The 23550-nt window shown below is 34.4% G+C and overlaps 2 protein-coding genes across 2 annotated transcripts in view; both read right to left on the bottom strand.

The window, feature by feature from the left end:
- Nucleotides 1-6909, bottom strand: part of LOC102601625 (phosphatidate phosphatase PAH2-like) — an 8445-nt gene extending 1536 nt beyond the window's left edge. The window contains exons 1-6 of the mRNA XM_006354834.2: nt 5957-6909; nt 5793-5866; nt 1922-2006; nt 1524-1610; nt 1370-1442; nt 396-439 (exon numbers count right to left, since the gene is read on the bottom strand). Coding sequence (XP_006354896.1) covers nt 396-439; nt 1370-1442; nt 1524-1610; nt 1922-2006; nt 5793-5866; nt 5957-6337 — 744 coding nt within the window. The 5' untranslated portion in view covers nt 6338-6909. The remainder of the gene's footprint in view (nt 1-395; nt 440-1369; nt 1443-1523; nt 1611-1921; nt 2007-5792; nt 5867-5956) is intronic.
- A 1416-nt stretch (nt 6910-8325) lies between these two features.
- Nucleotides 8326-19210, bottom strand: LOC102601963 (phosphatidate phosphatase PAH2-like). The gene is made up of 11 exons (XM_006354835.2): nt 16476-19210; nt 15905-16209; nt 15691-15764; nt 14270-14354; nt 13697-13783; nt 13525-13597; nt 12471-12514; nt 10998-11132; nt 10813-10911; nt 8941-9069; nt 8326-8811 (listed from the first exon to the last, which is right to left on the bottom strand). The coding sequence occupies exons 1-10, from the start codon at nt 18481-18483 to the stop codon at nt 9016-9018; spliced, it is 2964 nt and encodes a 987-aa protein (XP_006354897.1). The 5' UTR covers nt 18484-19210; the 3' UTR covers nt 8326-8811; nt 8941-9015.
- Nucleotides 19211-23550: the final 4340 nt, after the last annotated feature.

Raw genomic sequence — 23550 nt, forward strand, 5'->3', positions numbered from 1 at the left:
GGGGGTGATGAAGCACCAAAAGAGAAAGCGGTGTTGCGTTTATCGTGAGAGACGTTTCCCACTCCAAGTTATGATTTCAAGTTTTATCTTATTATACAATCTGTCTTGTGATTATTTATTATATTAATCACATCTGGAGATGTTTCTGCACAGCCATATTTTAAGCGTAGAACACACCAAACAACCCAACTTCTCATCCACCTTAAACAGGAGTAAGTTGATGTAAGTTGTTTATTCCTTTAAATGACAAAAGCACTCTATCAGAAGCAGATCATCACTAGGTTGCAGCAATAGTCCAAGGCCTCCCCAGCCTCGCGGCTTTGGCAGGCATGCAGAACTTCTTTGCTTAATATGCTAAAAATACTATAAGGAAAAAAAATGAATCAAGAATTGACCTGTAAGCAAGCAATTTTGAATTCCTGGGGAGCTCTTTTAACCACTGCAAAAGATAAAAGAGTTAGATGCATCTTTCAATCATTCTCTTAGCAATATCCGAAGAATTTCTTCTGGGAGAATTTACTTCAAATATCCTACTACTAAATCAGAAACTGCAAGCACGGAAGTTGAAGTTGAAAAGCACAAGGAAATAGCACCCTTCACATTTTTAGCTCATTCCCAAAAGCATGAAACTAGCAGTCCACTGAACTTATAATGTCTTACGCATTCTAAATGCTTAGTGCTGTTAATACAGTTTGAAGCAACAATCCTTCTTTTTCTATGCAAGGGTAAATAGGTTGTCTACGGCAGGACAGTTACAAAGTGCAAAAATGACTCAAGAATAAGAAAGGACTTAAGAACATGAGAATGATGGAACAGTCGGAAAATTTCCAACAATTGATGCTATGAAACTTCCATGCATCACTACCATTTTTGCTAGAGTAGATAATTTCAACTATGAAATAGTTGTTACCACTTCAGGATTTAGTTCCATGTTCTAAGCACTTAAAGGAAAGATCAAGCTAATAAAAACCGGAGCAGTAACTGAACAATTGGCACTATGGAGATGTTAAAATATGAGGTAGTGAGATTGGCGTTACAATGCAAATATGTTTAACAAAAATGAGTGGTAGTAAACAATTAGCACCAGCAAAAACTTACTTCTCCTTCAAAGATATGCCTGCATCACCAATTGAAAAATTATATAATGAAAGAAAGTGCAACATGCCACTATAAATAAATTTCTAAAAGAAAAACAGATTTATATTAGCTTTTTATTCTACCCAGATGTTGTAAGATGATTGTGTTTTATTCTATTTTTCATGGTTCACACAAATACAGGAAAACAGAATATTACCAACTCAATTGGATATAGTTTAGAGTAATGAAGAATTAAAGGGAAAACTATTCACAGAATAAAGAAAGGAACAACCTTCTCTATATAGAGAAAGAAAAAGCCCATCAGGAGATGTGACAACTGGTCCTTCCGGTAATCCCTTTCCATCCTGCAATTATCAAAAACACAAAAGATGAAGTCAAACTAATGGATGAGGAGAAAAAGGAAATGTACACTTAAGATAAAATACCTGCATAAGATTAAACAGGAATTGTCTAGTTAGATAGGCCTGTGAAATAGAACGTGCACTCAAGAAAAGCAATTGATAGCCGTTCTCCTGCAGCAAGAAGACAAGATCATACACTCTTATCCTACTATCAGAGGAAAACCAAACGATATATTTAAATAGAGCAAGTGTAGAAACATTTTGAACCTTAGCAGTCATTGCAAAAGCGCAAAATATGTGTTCCCAATATAATGAACATTCTTTTTTTTTAAACCAGTACAGTATAAAGACCACTCTTGTACTAAAGACCTCTAGTAACAATTTACTTGCCATAACTATGAAATTGGCAGCATACATTCTCACGGTTAATCTGAATAAACCTCCTAAAAAGGGAGAAGAGAAAATGAATCAAGTCTACAAACCTTGATAGCTGATAAGAGATGTGCAACACCTGTCTGTGACCAATCCCTCCCCACCAAAGGCATGAACTGTCCTAGAACATCAGATCTGTTTAATTGAGAAAAACTATCACACATCAGGCAGAAACAAAGGAAAAATATGATCTACATTTATTATCTATATATATTAAACAACTCAAACAGAAGTCTAGCATTCTTGTTCACTAAGGAGCCAATAACCAAGAGGTGAACCAACATAAGTTCAATGAGGAGCAAAGGAAACCAGCATAGAAAATTTTAGAGCAGGGAAATGACTAGAGGTAAGAAAGTTGCAATCAATCTGGAAAAGGAACACGTCATGTACGGTTTAAGCAAGTGCATAACAAGAAACAAAGAGAAAGGGGGCAAAAGTAACTAGAAATGACAGTTGTTATCTGTTTCTATGCCATTTTTGATGGAAACACACAACATAGAGTCATAGGGTTGGATTCTATCAAGAAGTCTTGCAGCTATATTTAGCCTCTGCAAAAGTTAGAACATAGGAGCCAAACCAGACACATCAAATGTTTCATTGACTTGGCTAAATTTCATCCCGATTGGAGCCTGGAGACCAATGAAGAAGGGCCAGATCCTTCATTTCCAACCTTCTGATAACTATTAACTTCAAGTTGCACTGTCAGATAACCCCTATTTCCCTATAAAATGTTTCAAGGTCATATAGTATACACTATGGATGTGGTTGCAACGTATAAATGGTTGGCAGTTTGCACCTCTCATAGTAACTACCCACCTTGGTGTAAAAAAGATTGTCTTATATTCTTTGCCAAAATAGCATCCCCTGTCCTAGATAAAAAATCTTCTCTTCAACCATTAATTACTTTTGAACACTACTATTATAGCTAAAATTATCAAAACAAAAGAAAAAGAATATTGCAAAAGTTAAAGAGGACCCACTTTCTATAGGTGCATAAAAAATAATAAATCCTAAGCTGATACTCTTATGCCTCATAAGTCTCACTTTTGACCGAAAGTCGAAGCAATATTGGACATAAGATAACATGTAGCACTTCAAGATCTAGAAAGTTGATACTTCACAACAATACTACAAGTTGGAGCTTTTTCCCCTCCAAAATATTGAAATGATTAAGAATATTGTGATAAAAGATCAACTCTTGAAAAGCATCAAATGACAATTTTTTGGGGGGAAAATCAAGAATAACAGAAGTACTACTATGATATGAAATGCACTATTTGAAGGTTTCAGTTCCGGCATAGATCATAGAGGGAGAGAAGACGAGCAAGATATATCTTAACAAAAGTATGTGCTTTCTCCATGAATCACAATCAACACCTAGTTTGATGGACCCAGGAATTGATAAATTTCAGCAATTATATCAAAGCTTGTAATCCTAATGTGCCTCAGAAGGGTTAAGAATCTCCTAATCATGTAAAGGATGGATCTTGGATTGAAGTCTTAGACAACCATAGCCCATAGGTCATTATCAGATTAAGTTCATAATTAGTTTATGACTGGAGTAGGCGGCTTGGTGTGCAGTGAGTGACATGAGCTTTTTCAGCATTGATTCTCGTAGTTTTTTAATTCATTTCTAGTTATATTACCATTGTGTGCAACTCTATGCAGCATATAAGGGACAAAGTCGGTGGTCAACATAGAAAAAGCTCCAAGTTTGAGCTTCAAAGTTCTCTTTAGAAAGTAGAAAAGATAAAAATCTCAACTTCATGTCTATTTGTAAACCCACTTTTCTCTACAATTAATTATGTATCAACTTTACTCTTAATATCCCAAGACAAACTAAGAAAATCTAAAAGGGAAGAGTGGATACTGGACTCGTGTTTGAACACTTCTAAGTGCATCATGTTAAGGTTCATCAATTTAGACCACCTTTCATCCAATTCTAAGAATTTCAGGCATGGAAATGAATCACAAAGCTAACTCTGAGAAGAAAGCAGTTTAGAGCCAAAAGCTTTTTCTCTTCCCAGCGAGGCTTGAGACAGGGGGATCCTCTTTCCCCATTTTTATTCATCTTAGCTATGGAAGGAATGAGTAACCTTATTAAAACAACAAAGGGAAAGGGGTGGATCAAGGGGTTCCAAGCAGGAGAACTCTCTAGTTTGGAGATAACTCATCTACAATATGCAGATGACACATTGGTTTTTTGTGAAGCTGAGACAAAACAAATCCTGATTTTGAGGGTTATTTTTGTCATTTTTGAAGCTGTCTCTGGTCTCCACATAAACTGGGGGAAAAGCTTCATCTATCCTATCAATAGTGTGCTTAATACAGAAGTTCTGGCCAGAACACTAGGAGGTAAGGTTGGGGAGCTTCCAACTACTTACCTAGGTATGCCTTTGGGAGCTAAAAGCAAGTCCAAAGGCATATGGAATGGGGTCCTGGAGAAATGTGAAAAGAGACTCACCAACTGGAAGAGTCAGTACTTGTCCTTGGGAGGAAGATTGACTTTAATTAACAGTGTGATGGATGCATTACCCTCTTATATGATGTCAGTCTTTCCTATGCCTGCCAATGTATCTAATAGCATTGATGCTCTTAGAAGAAATTTCTTATGGCAAGGCAGTGAAGATAAGAAGAAGTTTCATCTTGTTAAATGGAAGGAACTGATTGTGAGTAAAAATACAGGAGGCCTAGGCATAAGAAATCTGAGGAAACAAAACCAGAGTCTAATGATGAAGTGGTTGTGGAAGTTTGCAAATGAAGATAACATGCTCTGGAAAGAGGTCATCACAGCAAAATATGGCATGGAAGATAAGTGGATGACTAAAATGATAAGTACTCCATATAAATGCACTGTATGGAGGGTAATTAGAAATCTATGGAATGGAATTTGTTCTTAAGGAGGAACCTTCCGGATTGGGAGATAGACAAAGTGGCAGAATTTCAAGATTCAGTAGGCTCTTTCAGCGACCTCACCAAAAAGAAGGACTTATTAGTTTGGCAGAATGACACCAAAGGTCAATTCTCAGTAAATTCAATTTATAAGGAACTCAACAAGAATGCTGGACAGGAGACGGAATGGCCATGGAAGAGACATCTAGAAACCAAAAGTACCCTACAAAGTAAACTGCTTCATGTGGTTATTGACAAAAGAAGCGGTTTTGACTCATGAAAATCTAAAGAAAAGAGGCTATCAGTTGGCTTCTAGATGTACTTTATGTGAAGAACATGCTGAGACAATAAACCATCTTTTCTTGCATTGCACATGGACGGAACAATTATGGAGAATGTTCATCTGTCTAAAGGGGGTAAGATGGGAGAAACCAGGGAGCATTAAAGGAGTCCTGAGCAGCTGGAATAGAGATGGCAATGCTTCTGACAAGGAGAAGAGATGGAAACTTGTCCCAGCATGTATTTGGTGGACAATCTGGAAAGAGAGAAACAACAAGAGTTTTGAAAATTGGCAGAATAGCTTACAGAAGATCAAGATGGACTGCTTAGCTCTTTTCTATTTTTGGTGTAAACAAGATATATTAACTAGGACAGAAGACATCTTTGATGTGCTAGATTGTTTATAGGCAGCAGTTTAGACTAAGACTATTTTATTCTGTAAGTTGTTAACACTTTTGAAGGGGAACTACACTTGTTGTAGTATACCTGTGGATATATAGACTAAAGTTACCAGTTTCAAAAAAAGAAGAAATGTAATCAGTAAAGTTGATATCAGTTCATGTAACAGAGAAAAGTTGATACCTCTGACCTATACAATTAGATAACAGACCACCAATGCACTAATAAAAAATTGATAATTGTTACATTCACTATGATCAAAGTTGAACAAAATAGCAAGTCTTGGACATAACAGCACATAGAGAGGACACTAACGGCAACAATCTATATTAGAAAAGGAATTGATTTTACCTAGTAATTGTTCCATCAACATCCGAGATTACAATATTTGCGTCCCATCTCCACAAATATATACGTGCATCAACCTGAAATATACGAACCTCAGACAAATTATAAGCATGCAATTGCATACACACCAAAAAGAGATGTAATGAGAAGAAGTGTCAGCAAATGACCTGCTGTTTCGAGCACGTGAATGCAACCACATTCTTTCCCTCCTTCAGATTCAATGTTGCAAGTTGTTCAGATGTTCGAGTTGTTAAAGAATAAACATTTTCCATGTCCCGCTCCCTTAGGAAGTATGCCTGCCCTCTATTATCTAAATTCATACGAAAACCAGCTTCAACGCCATTGATGCTTACATTAACCGCATTTTCTCTAGCCTTCAAAACCCCCTGAATCTTCCCAAATCGAACATACCAAGGAGTTGATTTCAAACTCCCATCTGGCTGCCTCACCACAATGATATCCACAGCACCACCAAACGGATTTAACGTCCCAGAAACACTACGTACCCCTCTACCTATGTAACTACCTATCCTCCCCATAGTACTCATTCTCTTATAACAACAACAACAACTACGCCTCTGTCCTAAACAATTCGAAGTCAGCTATATGAATCCTCACTAACCACGTGACTCCATTTAAATCATCTAATGTCAATACATACAAGAAAATCTAACAAAGCTTCCCACAAATAACAAACCCAATTCACCAAGATTGTATTTTTTAGCTCATATGCTACAATTCATTGATCCCCTCAACCAAATCTTTAGATATTTCCCATAAAAATCCAATCTTTACTTATTTCCCAAATCTTTTTCTCTTGCTCACGTATTTGGATTCTAACAACAAATGATCAAAGAACATAAATTGATCAAGATTCAAACACAGATAAAGATAGGCAGATAAAAGAAGAAAAAGTTAAAGAACATACATAAATTTGCTGAAACCCCAGCAAATCAAACATAAAAGATAGCAATAAAATGGGAGAAGAAATTGAAATTTTTTTCTCAGGCTCACATATTCTCTTCTAGTTTTTGGTCAGAAATCGAGAAAACCAAAATCTAAAAGAGAATCATAGTTTCAGAACCAAACCGCCAAGAATATTTAACGTTAAATAATAGTTTGGTGAAAGAGCATAGTATTTATTTTATATAATATAGTAATGATCCACAGCTATAATTATTATTTGAGATTTGATAGAGTCAAATAAAACAACACCGCTAGTGTGCCTAATATTTTTATTAGGTGATTAACAAAGTCAGACTCGTATTTAGGTAATTTTACACATATATATATCAAACGGGTAAGTAATTAATGAAGGATATTGATCAAGTTGAGTGAGTAGATGATCTTTTAAATGGGGGTCATAGGTTTCAAATTCTTATATATTTTCTCGATTGAGCTTATCCCGTGAGACGTGTCAAATCTAATACGTTTACTTTTCTTTTTTGGTTTGCAGATTGTTATACTGGAATGAAGTTTACCTTCTGCCCACTTAAAAGCTAGGATTGTGAATTTCTTGTAAAAAAAATATATATATTTTTACTATGCGGAGTAAGGTAGGGCAGGTTGGAGTTTTTGTGAACCATTTTCCATACCTTAAGACAAAACAATATAATATGTTAGGTTTCGAAAACCATTATAATTGTTTAAAGGGAAATGAATCAATTTTATCGAAAAGGATTGAGTTTACTCTTTGTTATATTATTCATATGAAAATACTTCCAACATTTTTTATATGGTTCAAATATAATTCTCCATAGTTACAGCTAAAATATAGAGCACGTAAATCCATGATTTTTCCTTGTACTTGGTTAGACGTTGAGTTATTTACCTAGAGGACTAGAGATCAATTCACACCGCTTGAACCCAATTTATCCTTTACCTACACTTGTTGTTGTCCTGGGCTACGTGGACAAATAATTCTTCTTTGCTTTGTCCAGATGAAAGTACAGGATTCTCAGGCATATTTGGATTTCTATTGCTTTTCAAATGAAAAAAAGTACTGGATTCTGAAATCTGAACAATGTAAACTTTAATAAGAAGTTTCAATAAGCATACCAAAATTATAACATGTTTGATATCACAAGGTTCAAGAAAAAGTATAGTCATGTAAAAGCTATGATATATCTAAGACTAAGTTTTTAAAAAATTATTTCTTTCTTTAAACTAAACTCTGTATTGTATCAAATTATGTCACGGATGAATTACTCCTACTCTAAGAATCAAAATAGGAACTTGTCAAAAATCAGAACCTTTGATTATGCAATCATAATGTATACAGTATTAACAGGTGCACTGTATTCTTAGAATTTTTAGGCAGAATCTCACCATGCCACAATAAATTAGTGGAGGATTATCCACCAATTTTCTCTTTAGAGCATTTGAAGATGCACATTTAACCAATTTCAAGGACCAAAGTTTACGTTGCTCAGACTCTCCAAAAAAAATATTCTTGCACCCATGTCCAGCTCCTTATAAAAATGCACTACCTTTTAAGGATCTGGCAACACTCATCCGTCAAGATTTGTGAAGAATCTGAGCAACATAACCTTTATACAGAAAAAATTACTTCAAATGCTGGTCCAATATTCTGATATGTGTTATTCACAATTCAACCTTTATACAGTTTGCCTCAACAAATAAGTCCCATTATAAGACAGAGATTCTATAAATCACCAAACTACAACAAAATCTACACTTCCTCATTAACATATACTAATACTACAATAATTTACAAAGTTCAACTCGTCTTGAAGGAGGGGTGATGTGGGACGTATTTCATATCTTCCACCCATAAGTATGTGTATACATACATGTATGGCTTAGCGAATTGGCTAGATTATGATTGATGAGTAGAATACCAGAAAACTGAGTACACGATTTTCCTCCTTCAGGATGACGGATATAAAACAATAGTATATACACTAGTCGTTTCCATATGCAATATACAGATACAATGAGCCTTGTCTGCGGTTCAGTCAAACTTGCCGCATATTTAAAGTATAGACACGTTAGCCTTTTGCTGCAAGAAGTTTTAAAAAAAAATGTAAAAGCATACACATTAGACCACAGACTGTGTTCGGAATCTACACTAATGTAACAAATTCCTGTAATTTCAGCATCATAAGTTGAAACTATAAATAAAAGTTACCTGAATCTTACGCTGGCCGTGGGGGTACCATCCCTGAATCTCAAAAAAATAGTTCAGGATGGACTCTGCTAATTTTCAATCAATATAAGGAGGTGGAATTCTCCAGAAATTCCACACGTTAAAATCCTCCTGAAGAAAAGTGAAAATTGTTGAGCAAGAGTAAGATTATTGAAGCTTGCAGACAGCACTGGATGTACATGAAAGAAGCATTTGACATGGTGACCTGCGCCTACTTCATATCCCGAAAGAGTATGGGATATGATCAAGCAACACCCTGACTAAACGGCAGTCAATGATCCATTTACAAACAAAAAATAAACAGCATAAAATTTCTCGTCCCGACTCGAAAATGCGATTGTCTAAGGATGTTTCAGAATCCAGAAAACTATCCTTTTCGCACATGGGGAATGGTATAATCTGAATTGACAACTGACAAATTCTTTGCAGATGCCAACAACAACATACCTAGTGTAGTCCCACAAAGTGAGCCGGGGGAAGGTAGAGTGTATGCAAGCCTTACCCCTTCAAGTAGAGAGGTGGTTTCCGATAGACCCTCGGCTCAAGAAAAAACCGTCCAAAACAGTTCAAAAAGAAGTAATGAAAGTAAAAGCATTTGGAATACTAATTACAACAAAATAATATGATAGTCCAAAACCATATGATGAGACAGTATCACATTTCCTAAACCAATATGGGAAACCCTAAAACCTCAACACACCCTGCACTTGCATTCCGGTACGTCAATAACATAACTTCAGGACCCAACACTGGGAAATACTACAACAGTGACGGGTCTTGCTCTGGTATCATGTTAAGAAAATTAACACAGGGCTTAACTCAATCGCAAAAGCTAGATCCTATGATGAAAATTGTCCAAAACCATACAAAGAGACAACCAATTCCCTCAACCATTGTCGTACACTCTTAATATTTACATAGAAAAAACTGGTTTAGCTTAAGCTGATAATGTTGGTACTTTCAGTAGTGAGATGTGCTGGCTATCCCTAATTCGATTTTGATTTTGTAAGTTCAATAATAAAAAATGTCCAGCCAAGTGAAAAGGACCAAAGGTTCAAAGTTCCTACTTTTCAATTTTCTTTGCTCTGCACACGGTTTAACTTCCCAAAAATAACATTTCAAGTTTCAGCACTATTAGGCTCTATTACCAGTAAAAGGATGCAACTTATTATCTTTCCAATTCAATAACTTCTAGACTTCACATGTTGTCCATAGAAAATTTCCAGCCTAAGGAAAGAGTCCCAAGGTCTTACCCTTTTTTTCTTCCTATAATTGGTTTAATTATTTAGAACAGAATTTATCCAACCCTGTCACAGTAGAGAGACTGTTCCAGGAGGAGACACTCTTCAAAGTGTCTGCTATACAAAAAGATACCGATAATGAGGATATAACAACTACTATCTCAATCCTGATCTCGAAAATGATACTAATCATTTAAAGAAAAAGTATCACTGTACAAGAACACTGCAGCAAGAAGGGGCACACCAAATGGCTGCTCCTTGGCTGCAGGGCCTAGCACAACAGACATTGGTTTGAAACAAAAGGATAACAAGTCAAGAATTTTGAGCTTCCACAGGAGACAAGGTGAAAGATCTTGAGTGTAGTGAACCTACTGTAATTCTAGATCGGGTTTAAGTCTCTAAATAAGGGAAACATGTTCATGACTAGACAAGATGGTGAGTTATTAAAGTTAACATGATGCTGGAAGTGACTCTTATACTCCAGTTCAAGAAAGCTAATTATATCCTACATTCTCTGCAGAAGGTAAAAAAACTGTAGCACGAGATCACATACTTCTCTTCACTCTGTTCTAATGATCCAAAATTCATAGTTAGAGAAGGGAAAAAATCCAACCTGCTCACATGAGAGAATGGCTGGAAACATGGCAGTGGCAAGACTATGAAGAGAGGTATATGATTTTGTGTCTATGTGTCGATTTACAACGATTTGACCCTGTAGAATATAAAAAATAAGAAACTTTCTTTAACAGAGTTATCTGCAAAAGGTCCTTTCCAGTTGATAGTAACAGTTGACTGTACCTTTGGGTTGATGGTAAAGATTTTCCCTTTAGGTATTCCAACCTTGAGGTAGCTGATCTCATCTGTGTGTCTGTTTCCAAAACCAGCATAGAAGGGAAAGGGATTCCTATCAGAAGGGAACAATGCTTTTATATCCTGCAAACTTGAAACTTAACATGTTATTGATCTGCATTTGTCACCATAGCTAGATACATATGCTCAACGTTAGTAATTATATCTTCCACACAGCCAGTAATTTTGATACTCCTTGCCCACAAGAATTTGCATTCTTTGTTATTCCCATAGAAAACCCGTGATAAACAGAAAAATAAAACAAAATACATAAAGGAAAAAAAAACCTTTGTTGTGTACATGGTAAAAGATGTTTCCCAAAGTTTCTCACTTGCTCTTTTTAGCCATTATACCCATCTTGCGATTTATTTGTTTCATCAAAAACATTTGATGTTTCTGCATAGCCATATTTTTTTTTGATAACCGAGAAATCCGTCTGTGACCCGCCCTTTGGACCAATCACAGCCTTCTAAACTCGGTGGATAATGGGCCCGCCCCTCTACCCTTCTCCACTTAAATACCGGGCTTCGTTTTGCATGGTGTGGGGCTTGAACCTGCGACCTAAGTCACAAATCCTCCACCTTTTGCCACTTGAGCTAGGCCTTGGGGGCCAGTCCAAACTATTTTACCGATATGAATATCAAAACTAACTTAAAACCTATACCCGACAAAACTATTTAACAATAAGCACTGCAATTGCTTGTATTCTGTTTCGATACTTGATCCTTTCTTCAACTTCATTTTTGTCTTAGCTAAGAAAATATATTTTCTTATCTTTAGTTACTAGTGTCAAAACTTTTCCCCCCTTTGTATGTTGCTAGGCTATACTAGTTAATTTCCTCAATTTTCACCACTTGACCAATAGCGACTTCAGCACTAAATTGTATTTTTACTACTTATTTGAGAATCTTATGTCACTTACTGATCTAATATATAATTTAACAAACTACTAACTGATGGTCCATCAATATTTTAAGCGACACCAAACAACCCAACTTGTCATCCACCTTAAACAGCAGTAAGATTTCTTAAATAGTAACCAAATCTTAGTGCATCGAGGCTCGAGCAGCTGGTTTGTACATATTGAGCATGTGGAAATTACCAGTTTAAACAGTGAGTCTTCGTGCATCATAACACAAAAGAGCCAACTACCCATCTATTACACTTACTCGGATTGTATAATGTTTACAAGTCATAACTCCCTTAATCTAACAAAAAATAAAGATTGACTAAAGATATAATTGAGTCGTCTTTATTTCAGTAAAAAAAAAAAAAGCACTAAACATAATGCAGATCATCAAAGCAATAGTCTGTAAGCCTCCCCAGCCTCGTGGCTTTGGCAGACGTGCAAAACTCCTTTTGCTTAAAATGCCAAAAGTTCTATTACGAAAAAAGGAAGCAAATCTGAATCAAGAAACTGACCTCTAAGCAAGCGATTTTGAATTCATGAGGAGCTCTTCTAACCACTGCAAAAGGTACAGAATATGCATCTCTCAGTCATAATATTAGCAAAATTGAGAGCATGTCCTAATATCCTAATACTCAATCAGATTAAGACATTCAGCAAGCACGGAGATTGGAGTTACAATGCAGAATAAAAACTAGTTTCTTTCACATTTTAAGTTCATGCTGTAAAAGAAAAAAATTGAAACAGCAGCCAGTAAACCAACAATGCCTTTTCGCATGAAACCAGCAGCCACTGGACCAAAATGCCTTTTGCATTCTAAATGCATGTTGCTACTGATACAGTTTGAGGCATGTTGCCGGCAATGTCATCGATCTTTCCGTTTATATTGCAGAATTGTGGAGGTAATTGTCAACAGGGTAGTTAAAATCACTAAAACAACTAAATAAATAAAAAACGACATAAGAACATGAGAGAATGAGAAAAGTCGGTAAATATCCAACAACTGATAGCATCAACTTCCTGGGATCATTACCAATTACCATGTTCGCTGGAGTAGATAATTTCAATAAAATTGTTGTTACATCTTCAAGAATAAGTTCCTTCTTCAAATGCACTTAAATCAAAGAACATATATATTTCATCAACAAAAAAAAAAAAAAAAAACAAAGAAGATATCAGAGTGGGAGCAGCAATCTGAGCACTCTGGCACTAACTGAATATTTTTTTAGAAATATGTGGTAGCAAGAGTGGCGTAACTGTGCAAATGCTCATCAAAGAGTGGTGGGAGCAAACGGTAAGCACCGGCAAGGTGGCAACAGCTTACTTCTACTTTAATGGTCTCTACCAGCACCCCCAACTGAAAAGTATACAAGGATAGAAAGTACAATATGGTCTTGTTTTTAGCTACCCAGACGATAATGGATGGTCTTGTTTAATTCCAATAATCATGATTCATTCATAAGAATACGTCAAACAAAATATTAGCAATTCAATGGGATGCCTAGTTTGGAACAATGAAAAAATCAAGGGGAAACTCTTCAGAAAATAAAGAAATGAATAACTAGTGACCTTCTCGAAATAGAGAAGGGAAAATTCCATCAGGTGATGTAAGAACTGGTCCTTCTGGTAATCCCACGCCATTCTGCAATTATCAAATTCAAAAGTAAAGAAAATTAAGTCAAATTAATGAAGGAGAGGAAAAAGTGATTACTTAAGCCAAATTTTCTTTTTATCAAATTACCTGCATAAGATTAAAGAGGAATTGTCTAGTGAGATAGGCCTGTGAAATAGCACGTGCACTTAGGAAAAGCAAATGATATCCATTCTCCTGCAGCAAAGAGGAATTGTCTAATCATGATGCACTCTTGTGCTATAATGAGTTAAAAATAAAAACTCCATCCCAAATTTATGTGGTGGTGTTTGACTGGGCATGAAAGTTAAGAAAGAAAGACCTTTGAAGCTTGTGGTCTAAAACATGTCATCGACATTTGTGTGGCTATAAATCATCTTATTAGGGCAAAAAAAGAAGTTAAGAGTCAAATTGTTTTTAAATAAGAAAGTATGGAGAAAAAAGTATGACATTCTTTTTGGAAAGTATGCCTCATAAATGAGGACAAAGAGTAATATATTAACATAGAAGAAGTGTAGATACATTTTGACCCTTGGCTTACAGAGATAAAGGAACATTCTTAAGATAAAAACTGGGGACTAATGACAGATTACTTGCCAGAACTACAAAATTAGCAGAAGCAGCAAGAAGTTTGAATAAATCTCAAAAAAAGGGAAAAAGAGAAAACAAATGAAGTCTACGGACCTTGATGGCCGAAAAGAGATGTGCAACGCCTATCTGTGACCAATCCATCCCAACCAAAGGCATGAACTGTCCTAGAACATCAGATCTGTTTAATTGACAAAAATATCACACATCAGACAGGCACCAGGAAGAACATCTATATTGTTTATCATATATCAACCAGCTCAAACAAAAGTCTACCTTTTTTGTTCACAAAGGAACCAAAGAGTGGAACCAACAGAAGTTTAAGAGGAGAAAGGACCAGCATAGAAAAGTTTGAACCTTAGATATCTAATTTAAACAAGTTGGAAAATGTAAACCAACTTCCACCTGTTTCAATATATCATCTCAGGTTATAGGTAATTCTAGTGAAAGAATGGCTCAACCTAGAAAAGCTATAACTTAAATTCTGCCTAAAAAAGGAACACTTGGCAAATTTGCTAGAAATGACATTATTTATCTGTTGCTGTTCCAGGTTTTGATGGAAAGACACAACATAGAATCGTGATGTGTGGCTTCAGTCAAAAATTCTACGGCTCAATCTACTTGATCCAAGAGCCAGGGGGCACACCAAACTTGTCAATTGCTTTTTGAACTCTGCCAAATTGCATCCCTACTGGATTCATTTCCTTCCTTCTGATAACTATACTTCAGGTTGCACCAAATAAGCCCTATTTTCCAGTAGAATGTTTCAAGGTCAGATGGTGTAAAGTATGGGTGTATGGGTGAAGTTACATTAATTTTCAGCTTTGATTCTCTATTCAGAAGTTCATTTCTAGTTATATTACAATTTTGTATTTCAGATCAGAAACAATTCTAGGGAAACTCTATAGGACATTTGAAAGAAATGTTGGAAGAGGTTTTCAAATTTGGTGTCCAAATTCCATCTTCCAGGTTCCCTTTCAAAATATAAAATCTCATTAGTACCAAAACATTCAATCCATATATAACTTTTGACCCATTTTTCTCTACAATAATTTATAAAAACTTTATTCTTAATTCTTGTGACAATCTATTACAGAGGGTGAGCGCTATTCTTGTGGAATTTTTCAACAGCTCCAAGTGCATCATCTTAAGGTCCAGCAATTATGAACATCTCACATCCAATGCTTAGGTAGTTGGACATGGAAGTGAATCACAAAGTTAACTACATGTAGAAAGCAATTTACAGCCAAAATTGTTACTACTTGCTAAAGTTGATGTTGGATAAGACAGTTCCTACTTATCAAAAAAAAAAGGATAAGACAGATTTTTGTAACAGAACAAAGTTGATATATCTTACCTAATAACCACCAAGGCGAACATTTGCATAAATTAGAAGTTAACTATTGTTACATTCATTGTGATCAAAGTAGAACAAAATAGAACGTCTTGGACACAAAAGCAAGCTCGTACAGAGGATAATATCACCAACTATCGATAGTAGAAAATGAATCAATTACCTTGTAATTGTTCCATCAACATCAGATATTACAACTTTTGAGTCCCATCTCCACAAATATATACGTGCATCAACCTGTGAAGTAAGCACCTTAGACAAATTATACACATGGAAGCATTTGCCACACTTACATAGAAAGAAAGATGTAAAATTTCTTGAAAGTGCTCAAACACAAAAGGGGTATGTAATGGGAAAAAAAAGTCCCAGCATATGACCTGCTGTTTCCCCAGCATTGCAGTCGAGAATGTGAAAACAACTATGTTTTTTCCCTCCTTCAGATTCAAAGTAGCCAGCTGTTCAGGTGCTGGAGTGGTTACCATTAGTTTCTTCTTAGAAATCTTTGGCCTTGGAACATCTTCTCTATCACCACCTGTGTTTTTTGAAATATCCTTAGCAGTATTTACATCTTCATCCATGGACAAGCCAGAATTTTTCATGCTTCTTGATCTCTTGAAAGCAAAAGACCATGATCTCCAGCTGCTACGACTACCCAATGAATTAATGGATCTAGGATCTCTTTCTGCAAAGATTCATTTTAACTCGTCAATGATTATCTTGCCTAATTTTTTTAGTCAACATCAATAAGCTTCTTTTTCCAGCATATAACCTCTCAGGCGATCTAAAACAAAATTAAACTTCAGGTCCTTCAAGGTAAAATCACAGTAGCACCGGACAAAATAGAAAAATTATCTGAACATCAAACTATACAAAGATAAAGAGTAGAAAAAGTATCACAATAAGCTTCAAAATGATTTTAAGAGGGCGCACAATTGTATACTCTCTTACCAATTTCTGGGGTGGCTGAAATATTTTTCACCTCCCTTGTGAACTCAGCAACTTCTGTTGTCTGTAGTACAATTGATGAATGTAAATCCTCAGGATTTGAAGGAAAAGCAGTATCATGAGACCACATATTGGGTAAAGATCTGCCCATCCGCATAACTTCATTGCCCTGAACTATTGCAGGAATGTCAACATTGCTTAATACAGTTCTGAGTTTTCTTCCATCTGCAACAATTGGAAGATCACTTTGGATGGACTTGTCCAGAGTTGGACCAGATTCATATTTCGGTACTCGGTAGTCGTTGATATCAGGAGAGCCTGAAGATGCAGGGGGGTAATCTTCATTTTCCTTATAATCTGAAGAAGTGGACTCCGTGTATCTGCCTACAGTGTCGTAATCATCATCAATATCACCAAAGACGAGGTGCTCTTCCTCCAAGCTTTCTAATGAAGAAACAGGAAATGGGACCAAACTGCCACTAGATCCATTAGGATCACCAAGAGCCTCGGAAGAGGCTCCAAGTTTGCCTGTTGCTTTATCTTTTATGCTTGTTGCTTTATCGGTTGAGGTGCTTGAACAAGAGATGGGTAAAATGCACCCAAAATCTTTTGCAGCAGAGCTATTCAACGAACCGCTATCGGAGACCAAAAAATGAGAGATTGAGTTTGGATAAGTGTTGTTGGTTATAACCTTGAAACCATTTGAAGGATCCTTTTCAACTAATAAATCCTCTTCTGGTTGAGAGTTTCCCTTTGACATTAAATCATTCATACTGAGGACTGTTTGGGTGTGCATACGAGCTTCAAGATCGCGAGAAGCACACAAGTTTTGAGTGAACTCTTCAGTTGAAACATCCAGCACTGTTGTCGAGTTCTCTTCAGTTTCACAATAGAAAAAGGACTGGACTGCAGCATTTTCATGTTCCTCCTCGGGAAGACGGCTAACTGTAAAAGAATTGTGTTTCTTTATATCAGGGGAATCCACAAATTTTGAAAAGGGGCTCGCAACCTCAGATATAAATGTACCACCCGTGGCATCATGATCAGCGTTAACTACGCCTAGTTCACCACTGTCACCAGAAATTCTTAAGCTTTCTTCATGACTATAATCTTCAACATCTTGGACAATGGACACTCTTGCGGCATTCTCAGATTCTGGAAAAAACACATGTTTACCAGTTACCTTGACAGACTCCTCTTGAGTTTGAAAGCTTGGATGAGAACCATCATCCTTCTCACAAGCAGGCTCACGGAAGTCAAGATTGTCTAACATGTTATCATGTGCAAGAGAACTCGTATCACTTTTCTTGTCATTTGCTTGCAAGTCCTCTTCTTTAACACCCTTTGACATATCTTGGGCAGCAACTGGTATGACGTAATCTCTGTTGTACCTCTTCGGGGTAAGATTAGTAGACCACTTCATTTCTAACAGATCAGCTGCCATTTCAGCACACTCCAACGAGTCTGTCCTCATAATACTGGCATCATTTTCTTCCCCAGGAAGCCTGACTTTTTTCATCGACTTTGTCCCAAAAACCCGGCCTAAAATCCCAGGTCTTCGGGAATTAGCCCTCACCGAGACATTCTCACCGCTCACGTTAATCTGAGCAGTTGAATTAGATTCAGCAACATCATAATTGCAACTCTTTGATATTGTTGGCCGCTTACTACTGGTTTGCCCATCAGTATCCTCACCTGAGGATGAAGAAGAAGACAAAGAATCCCCATCTTCTATATCTACCTCCTTTATAAAGAAAGCCCGTCCCCTACCATCTAAATACATATGAAAACCAGCTTCAACGCCATTGACAGCTATATTAACCACATTTTCTCTTGCCTTCAAAACTCCCTGAAACTTCCCGAATCGAACATACCAAGGAGAGGATTTCAAACTCCCATCCGGCTGCTCCACCACTATGATATCTACAGCACCACCAAATGGATGGAAAGTCCCCGAAACACTACTTACCCCTCTCCCAATGTAGCTACCTATCCTCCCCACAGTATTCATTTTTTCTAAATATTATCAATATCTACCAAACAAGCTTCGACTTTACAGAATCTTATTTCCCCATCACAAAATCAAAACCCCAATTTATCAAAGATTGAATCTTTGCCCCCTCATTACTACATTCCATTCATCAAATTGACTAAATCTCCAAATCTTCACCATAAAAATCCAATTTTTAACAGTTTTCCCAATCTTTACTCTCTATTTGATCACAATTCAAAAAGAGGGAAACATGTATATACTACAACAATACACAAATTTGCTGAATACCCAACAAATCAAACCAAAACCCCATCAATAAAATGGTATCAGAAACTAAACTCAGCTCAAATAATCAGTGCTGAGCTTATTAGGGTCACAAATCAAGAAACCCACAAATACAAAATACAAAATACAATATACAAAGAAATCATAATTCAGAAACAATAACTGTCAAAGACTGAGCGTTGAAAAAAAGCATATTCTTTTTAATATGATTCGAATGTGCCACTGCCATAATCATTTGACATCGCCATCGTATTGAATACTTAGCAGTATTTTTTTTTTATACTTATAATATACAGTATTTACGTAAGAGTTCAAAACGTGTAAGTAACCAAATGAAGAATGAAATTACAGGGTGAAATCAAAGGGTTTTTTTTTCTGTAAAGACTAGATGAACTTACCGGAGAAAGAGAACAGAAATTGGAGACAAATGGAACAGAGAAAATTGAGTACAACGTTAATGTTTGGTATAATTGAGTTTTTTTTTTTTGCAGGATGTACAATTCTTTGGAGTAGCAAAATAGATCTCTACAGGTGGCAGTGACGTGTCATTTGAGTTTTTTTTTTTTTAAATCATCCGATGTCTCGTACCACATTGGAGCTCGACTGAACTTGCGTCAAGAAGACCTATATCAAGTGCTCCCTAATAAAGGTATGGAAACTCGATCATAATATATTTGGTTAAAAATAAATGAGTATTTATCACTCTACCACAATCTTTATTGATGTCATTTGAGTTCAATAAGGACGTGAGTGAAAGAATAACATTTTGTGTTTGATTTTTCAATTTGACAAATCAAACGTGTTTTTTTCAATATCAGACCATCAAACTGTATTTGGTTATATGTTTTTGAAAAATAATTTCTATTATTACTCAAAACACTTTTTTAAACTAAAAAAAATTAAAAAATTGGTCAAAAAGCTCGTTTCTCTAAAATAGTTTTTTTAAAAGAAATATATTTACCTTTACAATAGTTTTGATCAAACAATATCTAGAGAAAATAAATATTCGGACTTCTGATAGTTAAGTTGCAAAATAAATTACCATAAGAGTTTTGTAAAAATATTACTTATAAATATTGTTTTCTATAATTAAAATATCTTTTAAAAGAAAATGGTAGTTGATGAACTTATTTAACTTCCAAATATGATAAGTTCAAATTAAATGGGACTAGAAGTACGTGCCTTTCATTTAATTTTCACACATAATAAGATGGGACAAAGAATTTGATATAGCATTTATTTTGGGTGCATATTTTTCTTATTTGGTGTCCATACTGAAATTTACATTACGTAAGGTTCTATTCAGGGGAAGCGCTCCCTATCAAGAATTACTTCATACACAGAGTTCAAACTCGAAATTTCTGATTAAGAAAGGAGCAACCTCATTTACCATCATATCACATCCTTTGGTTTTTCGGATTCATAATAATTGTCTATTCTTCTTTATAGTTCTGAAATAGGCTAGATTAGGTCAAGTACTCTATAGCCTTTTATGAATTTATTTTCAGTTTTATAAAATAAAAAAAAACTTTATTTTTACATGTCATAGATCTTTGTAGGATTATTTTCTTTATTCAAATCATAAAATATTATGTTCACGTGATTTTTTTCTGGACATCATGGATTATTTCAAATTGTAAATTTTAACCAAAAAATGATATATTGCAACGTCTATTTTTTTATGCACCAAGAAAATAATTTATATTGATCAACGTGCATTTTGTTCATGTGATTATTTTTCATTGAGCAATCTAAAGTTTCTAAATTTTATTTAAATCACTATCATTCATATTTGTATTGAAGCTCAATTAAATTTGAATTTGCATCAGAAAATTTTACTTTATGATAAAAACCTTTCTTAATAAAGAGGATTCTATATTCATACCTCGAACTCCAATTAAAAATAAAAAGTACTTATTACTCCGTCACATTCCTCTATTTGACATTTTAGGCATAATAATGAAAGAGTATTCTTGTTTGAAGAAAGGTAATTATTATAGGAGTATATTTTTCTTTTGGAAAAAAAGTCTTACAACATTATATAACACAATATGGTTTTTGAAATGTCACTTTGACCTACTCAACACGGTATTAAATAAATTCTTCCATTTTTTTTATATGAGAAATATCAAAGAACCGAACTTTTGGCCTTACAAATTAATCAAGAGTTGATACAAAAATAATCAATTGAGTTGAAATTCTTTTCTAACTTATACGCTTGACTTTAATTTTTTTAAATCTATTTTACATTCAATTTGTAAAAAATAAATCACACTAGGTCCCTTTATAAGAGTGATTTTTAAAGTTATATAAATATAGATCCAATATTAGAAGAAATATGGAGAAATTTTTTCTTTCCTCCTCTCCGTCCTTTTGATTTTGGATAAATGATAATACGTTGTTCAAGCAAAACTTTATTTTTTATTTTTTATCAAACAACTTTTACTCCCAAATTCATAGTAAGTTTTGCTCATAGAACAAATAAGAGTCAAAACTTCAAGATCATTCATTTTCGAGATCGAGCATAGTTTCTTGATTTTTAATGAGAACCGTATAAACTATGGGCTTTCAAATGGGCCGAGATAAGTTGAAGCTTCTAAATAGCCCAAATTTGTGTTGGTATTTAAGCTTGTACAAGTTGGGCTGGATATCCACTGCAGCCCAGTAAATAGAACATCAACATCTGAAGCCCAGTAGAAAAAGATGTATAATATCAACATTTTGAAAAAAATTCCACAAGAGAATATGCGTATACAGATCAATATATACTATTGCAAACTGATGTATAATACTTTCTGAAGTGAATGAATACGCATGAACCAATGGATATCAATGCAAATAAATCTACACAAATTTGTTAGGTGAATACGAAGGAATGTAGAATTATAAAGTTACTAATAAAAACAAATGAAATAAATGTGAAAATATACACTACCATAATGGATGTTATAAATATTAATATACATTAATATGTATACATATTATTTCAGCTGTACAATAGATCAATATTAAGTGGAGCCACATGTACTTGAGGGGTGTCCCTTCCTCGAAAAATAAAGTTGTGTAGATAGGTAAAAGTATTACATATATATACTTGTTGGATTTTTTTATGAATTTACTTCTTTATATTTTGGCTAGTAAAAATTTGGATTCCGTATATGTATAAATATTATTCAAGTTATACATACTAATAATATATTATGTACATTTTCCAAACTTTGGATACGGATTAGTGTAAAAAATATGAGATATATTTATGGAGATGGAAAAAAGTAATGGAGAGTGACACTTATATTAATTAATTATTAGGTTTCTCTACTATTTTTCTTTTTATTCACTTTTTATCATCTATTCAGTTGAAAAAGTTAGAAGAAAAAGACTGAACATAAATCAAGTATATGCTTGCACGTTTTTCCAATCACGAGAAAAAAGAAAAAAAAAATCTTCATCGAGCCCATTTAAGTATATCTTTTTTTTTTCCTTTTTCTTTTTCCATTTAATAATCTTTGGAATTCTAAACTAAAGCTTTTATACTTGTTATTAGTTTCAATGCATTGGATCTAACTTCTCTATGATATGATATGATATATCTGATAAAAAAAATGTGGCCCTCAGTCAAAAAGAAAGAAAAAGATTTTGGGAAATGATTAATGAGGCAATTTAATTTTCAGAAATGGATTTGCTTTTCGTTTTTCTTTTGTCCCAAAGAATATGATATATATACAATAATATACTCATGCATGCCACCATTCATTTTAATTATCGTGTTTACTAGTAATAACTGGTTTATAATAGTTATTTAGGTCACATTTCTTGAGATACGATCCTTTTTTGAATTATCTTGTTAACGTGGAATGTTTTATGCACCAGGTACTATTAGTTTTTTTTACCTTTATTCAAGTAAAAAGAGAATAATATTAAATTGAGATTAAAAATAGAAAATGTCAATTTAGTTAGTCAAATTATATTTTTAGTTAAAAAAAAATTATAAAGTCGTGTAAAAGAAAAGCATGACAGGTAAAATAAAGTTAAGGCCGACTTATTACACTTAGTAAAAGAATCTACCTTTAGTGATAAGTTTAGTGTAGTGTGAATTTGCTAATTACTTTCTTAGCAATGGAGTTCTATTGTATTATTATTATTATTATTATTATTATTATTATTATGTCTTTTCAGTTTTATTTGAGTGTCAAATGATATAGTAGTGTTAACTTCTTGGAAAAGGAAGAGGTGATTTAAATCACTAACTTGTGAAAATAAGTGGACCATTCTGAATTATTATTATTTGGAGCTTTTCACAATATAATTACGGTTAAATGATTGTTGATGACAAGATTGGCATGTCTTATGCTATATTTTAAATTAATTAATCAAAATAAATAAATAGAGGTCAATTAATTTATTTTTTCTTTAAATAGCACGCTTTAACCATTTGTTTAAATAATTTTTGTAAAATATTTACTTTGCAAACCTTTCAAAGAGTACTTCAAAACAAAAAAATAAATAAATTAATCGGACATATTTTTTTCTCGTACAATTTATTTAGAACTAAGTATTTATGCGATCATGTTGTCTTAGGCACAACTCTCTTTTTCTATTTTCACGTTGAACTAGTAAGAATGTATATAAGAAATTGTTAAGCTATTTTTCCCTTCTTTCCACGAAAGATATTAATGGAATAAAATGTCCTGTTAATTGGACAACCAAAAATACTATTAAATGAAACGATGTATGTACTGAAAAAATCATAAAACCGACCACAACTTACTCAAAATTAGGGCATAATCATTGTTCTTATTA

This window comes from Solanum tuberosum, unplaced genomic scaffold, assembly GCF_000226075.1.
Source record: "Solanum tuberosum cultivar DM 1-3 516 R44 unplaced genomic scaffold, SolTub_3.0 scf00184, whole genome shotgun sequence".
NCBI classification, from domain to species: Eukaryota; Viridiplantae; Streptophyta; class Magnoliopsida; order Solanales; family Solanaceae; genus Solanum; species Solanum tuberosum.

Bases quoted from the DNA above. Each gene is read 5' to 3' on its own strand.
- LOC102601963 (XM_006354835.2), bottom strand. From the start codon at position 18,483: ATGAATACTGTGGGGAGGATAGGTAGCTACATTGGGAGAGGGGTAAGT. The intron at 11,133-12,470 runs GTCAGTTTCTTG...TCAAGTTTGCAG, and splicing joins TCAAAATCGCTTGCTTAGAG to GATATAAAAGCATTGTTCCC. The intron at 10,912-10,997 runs GTACAGTCAACT...TATATTCTACAG, and splicing joins TCTTTACCATCAACCCAAAG to GGTCAAATCGTTGTAAATCG.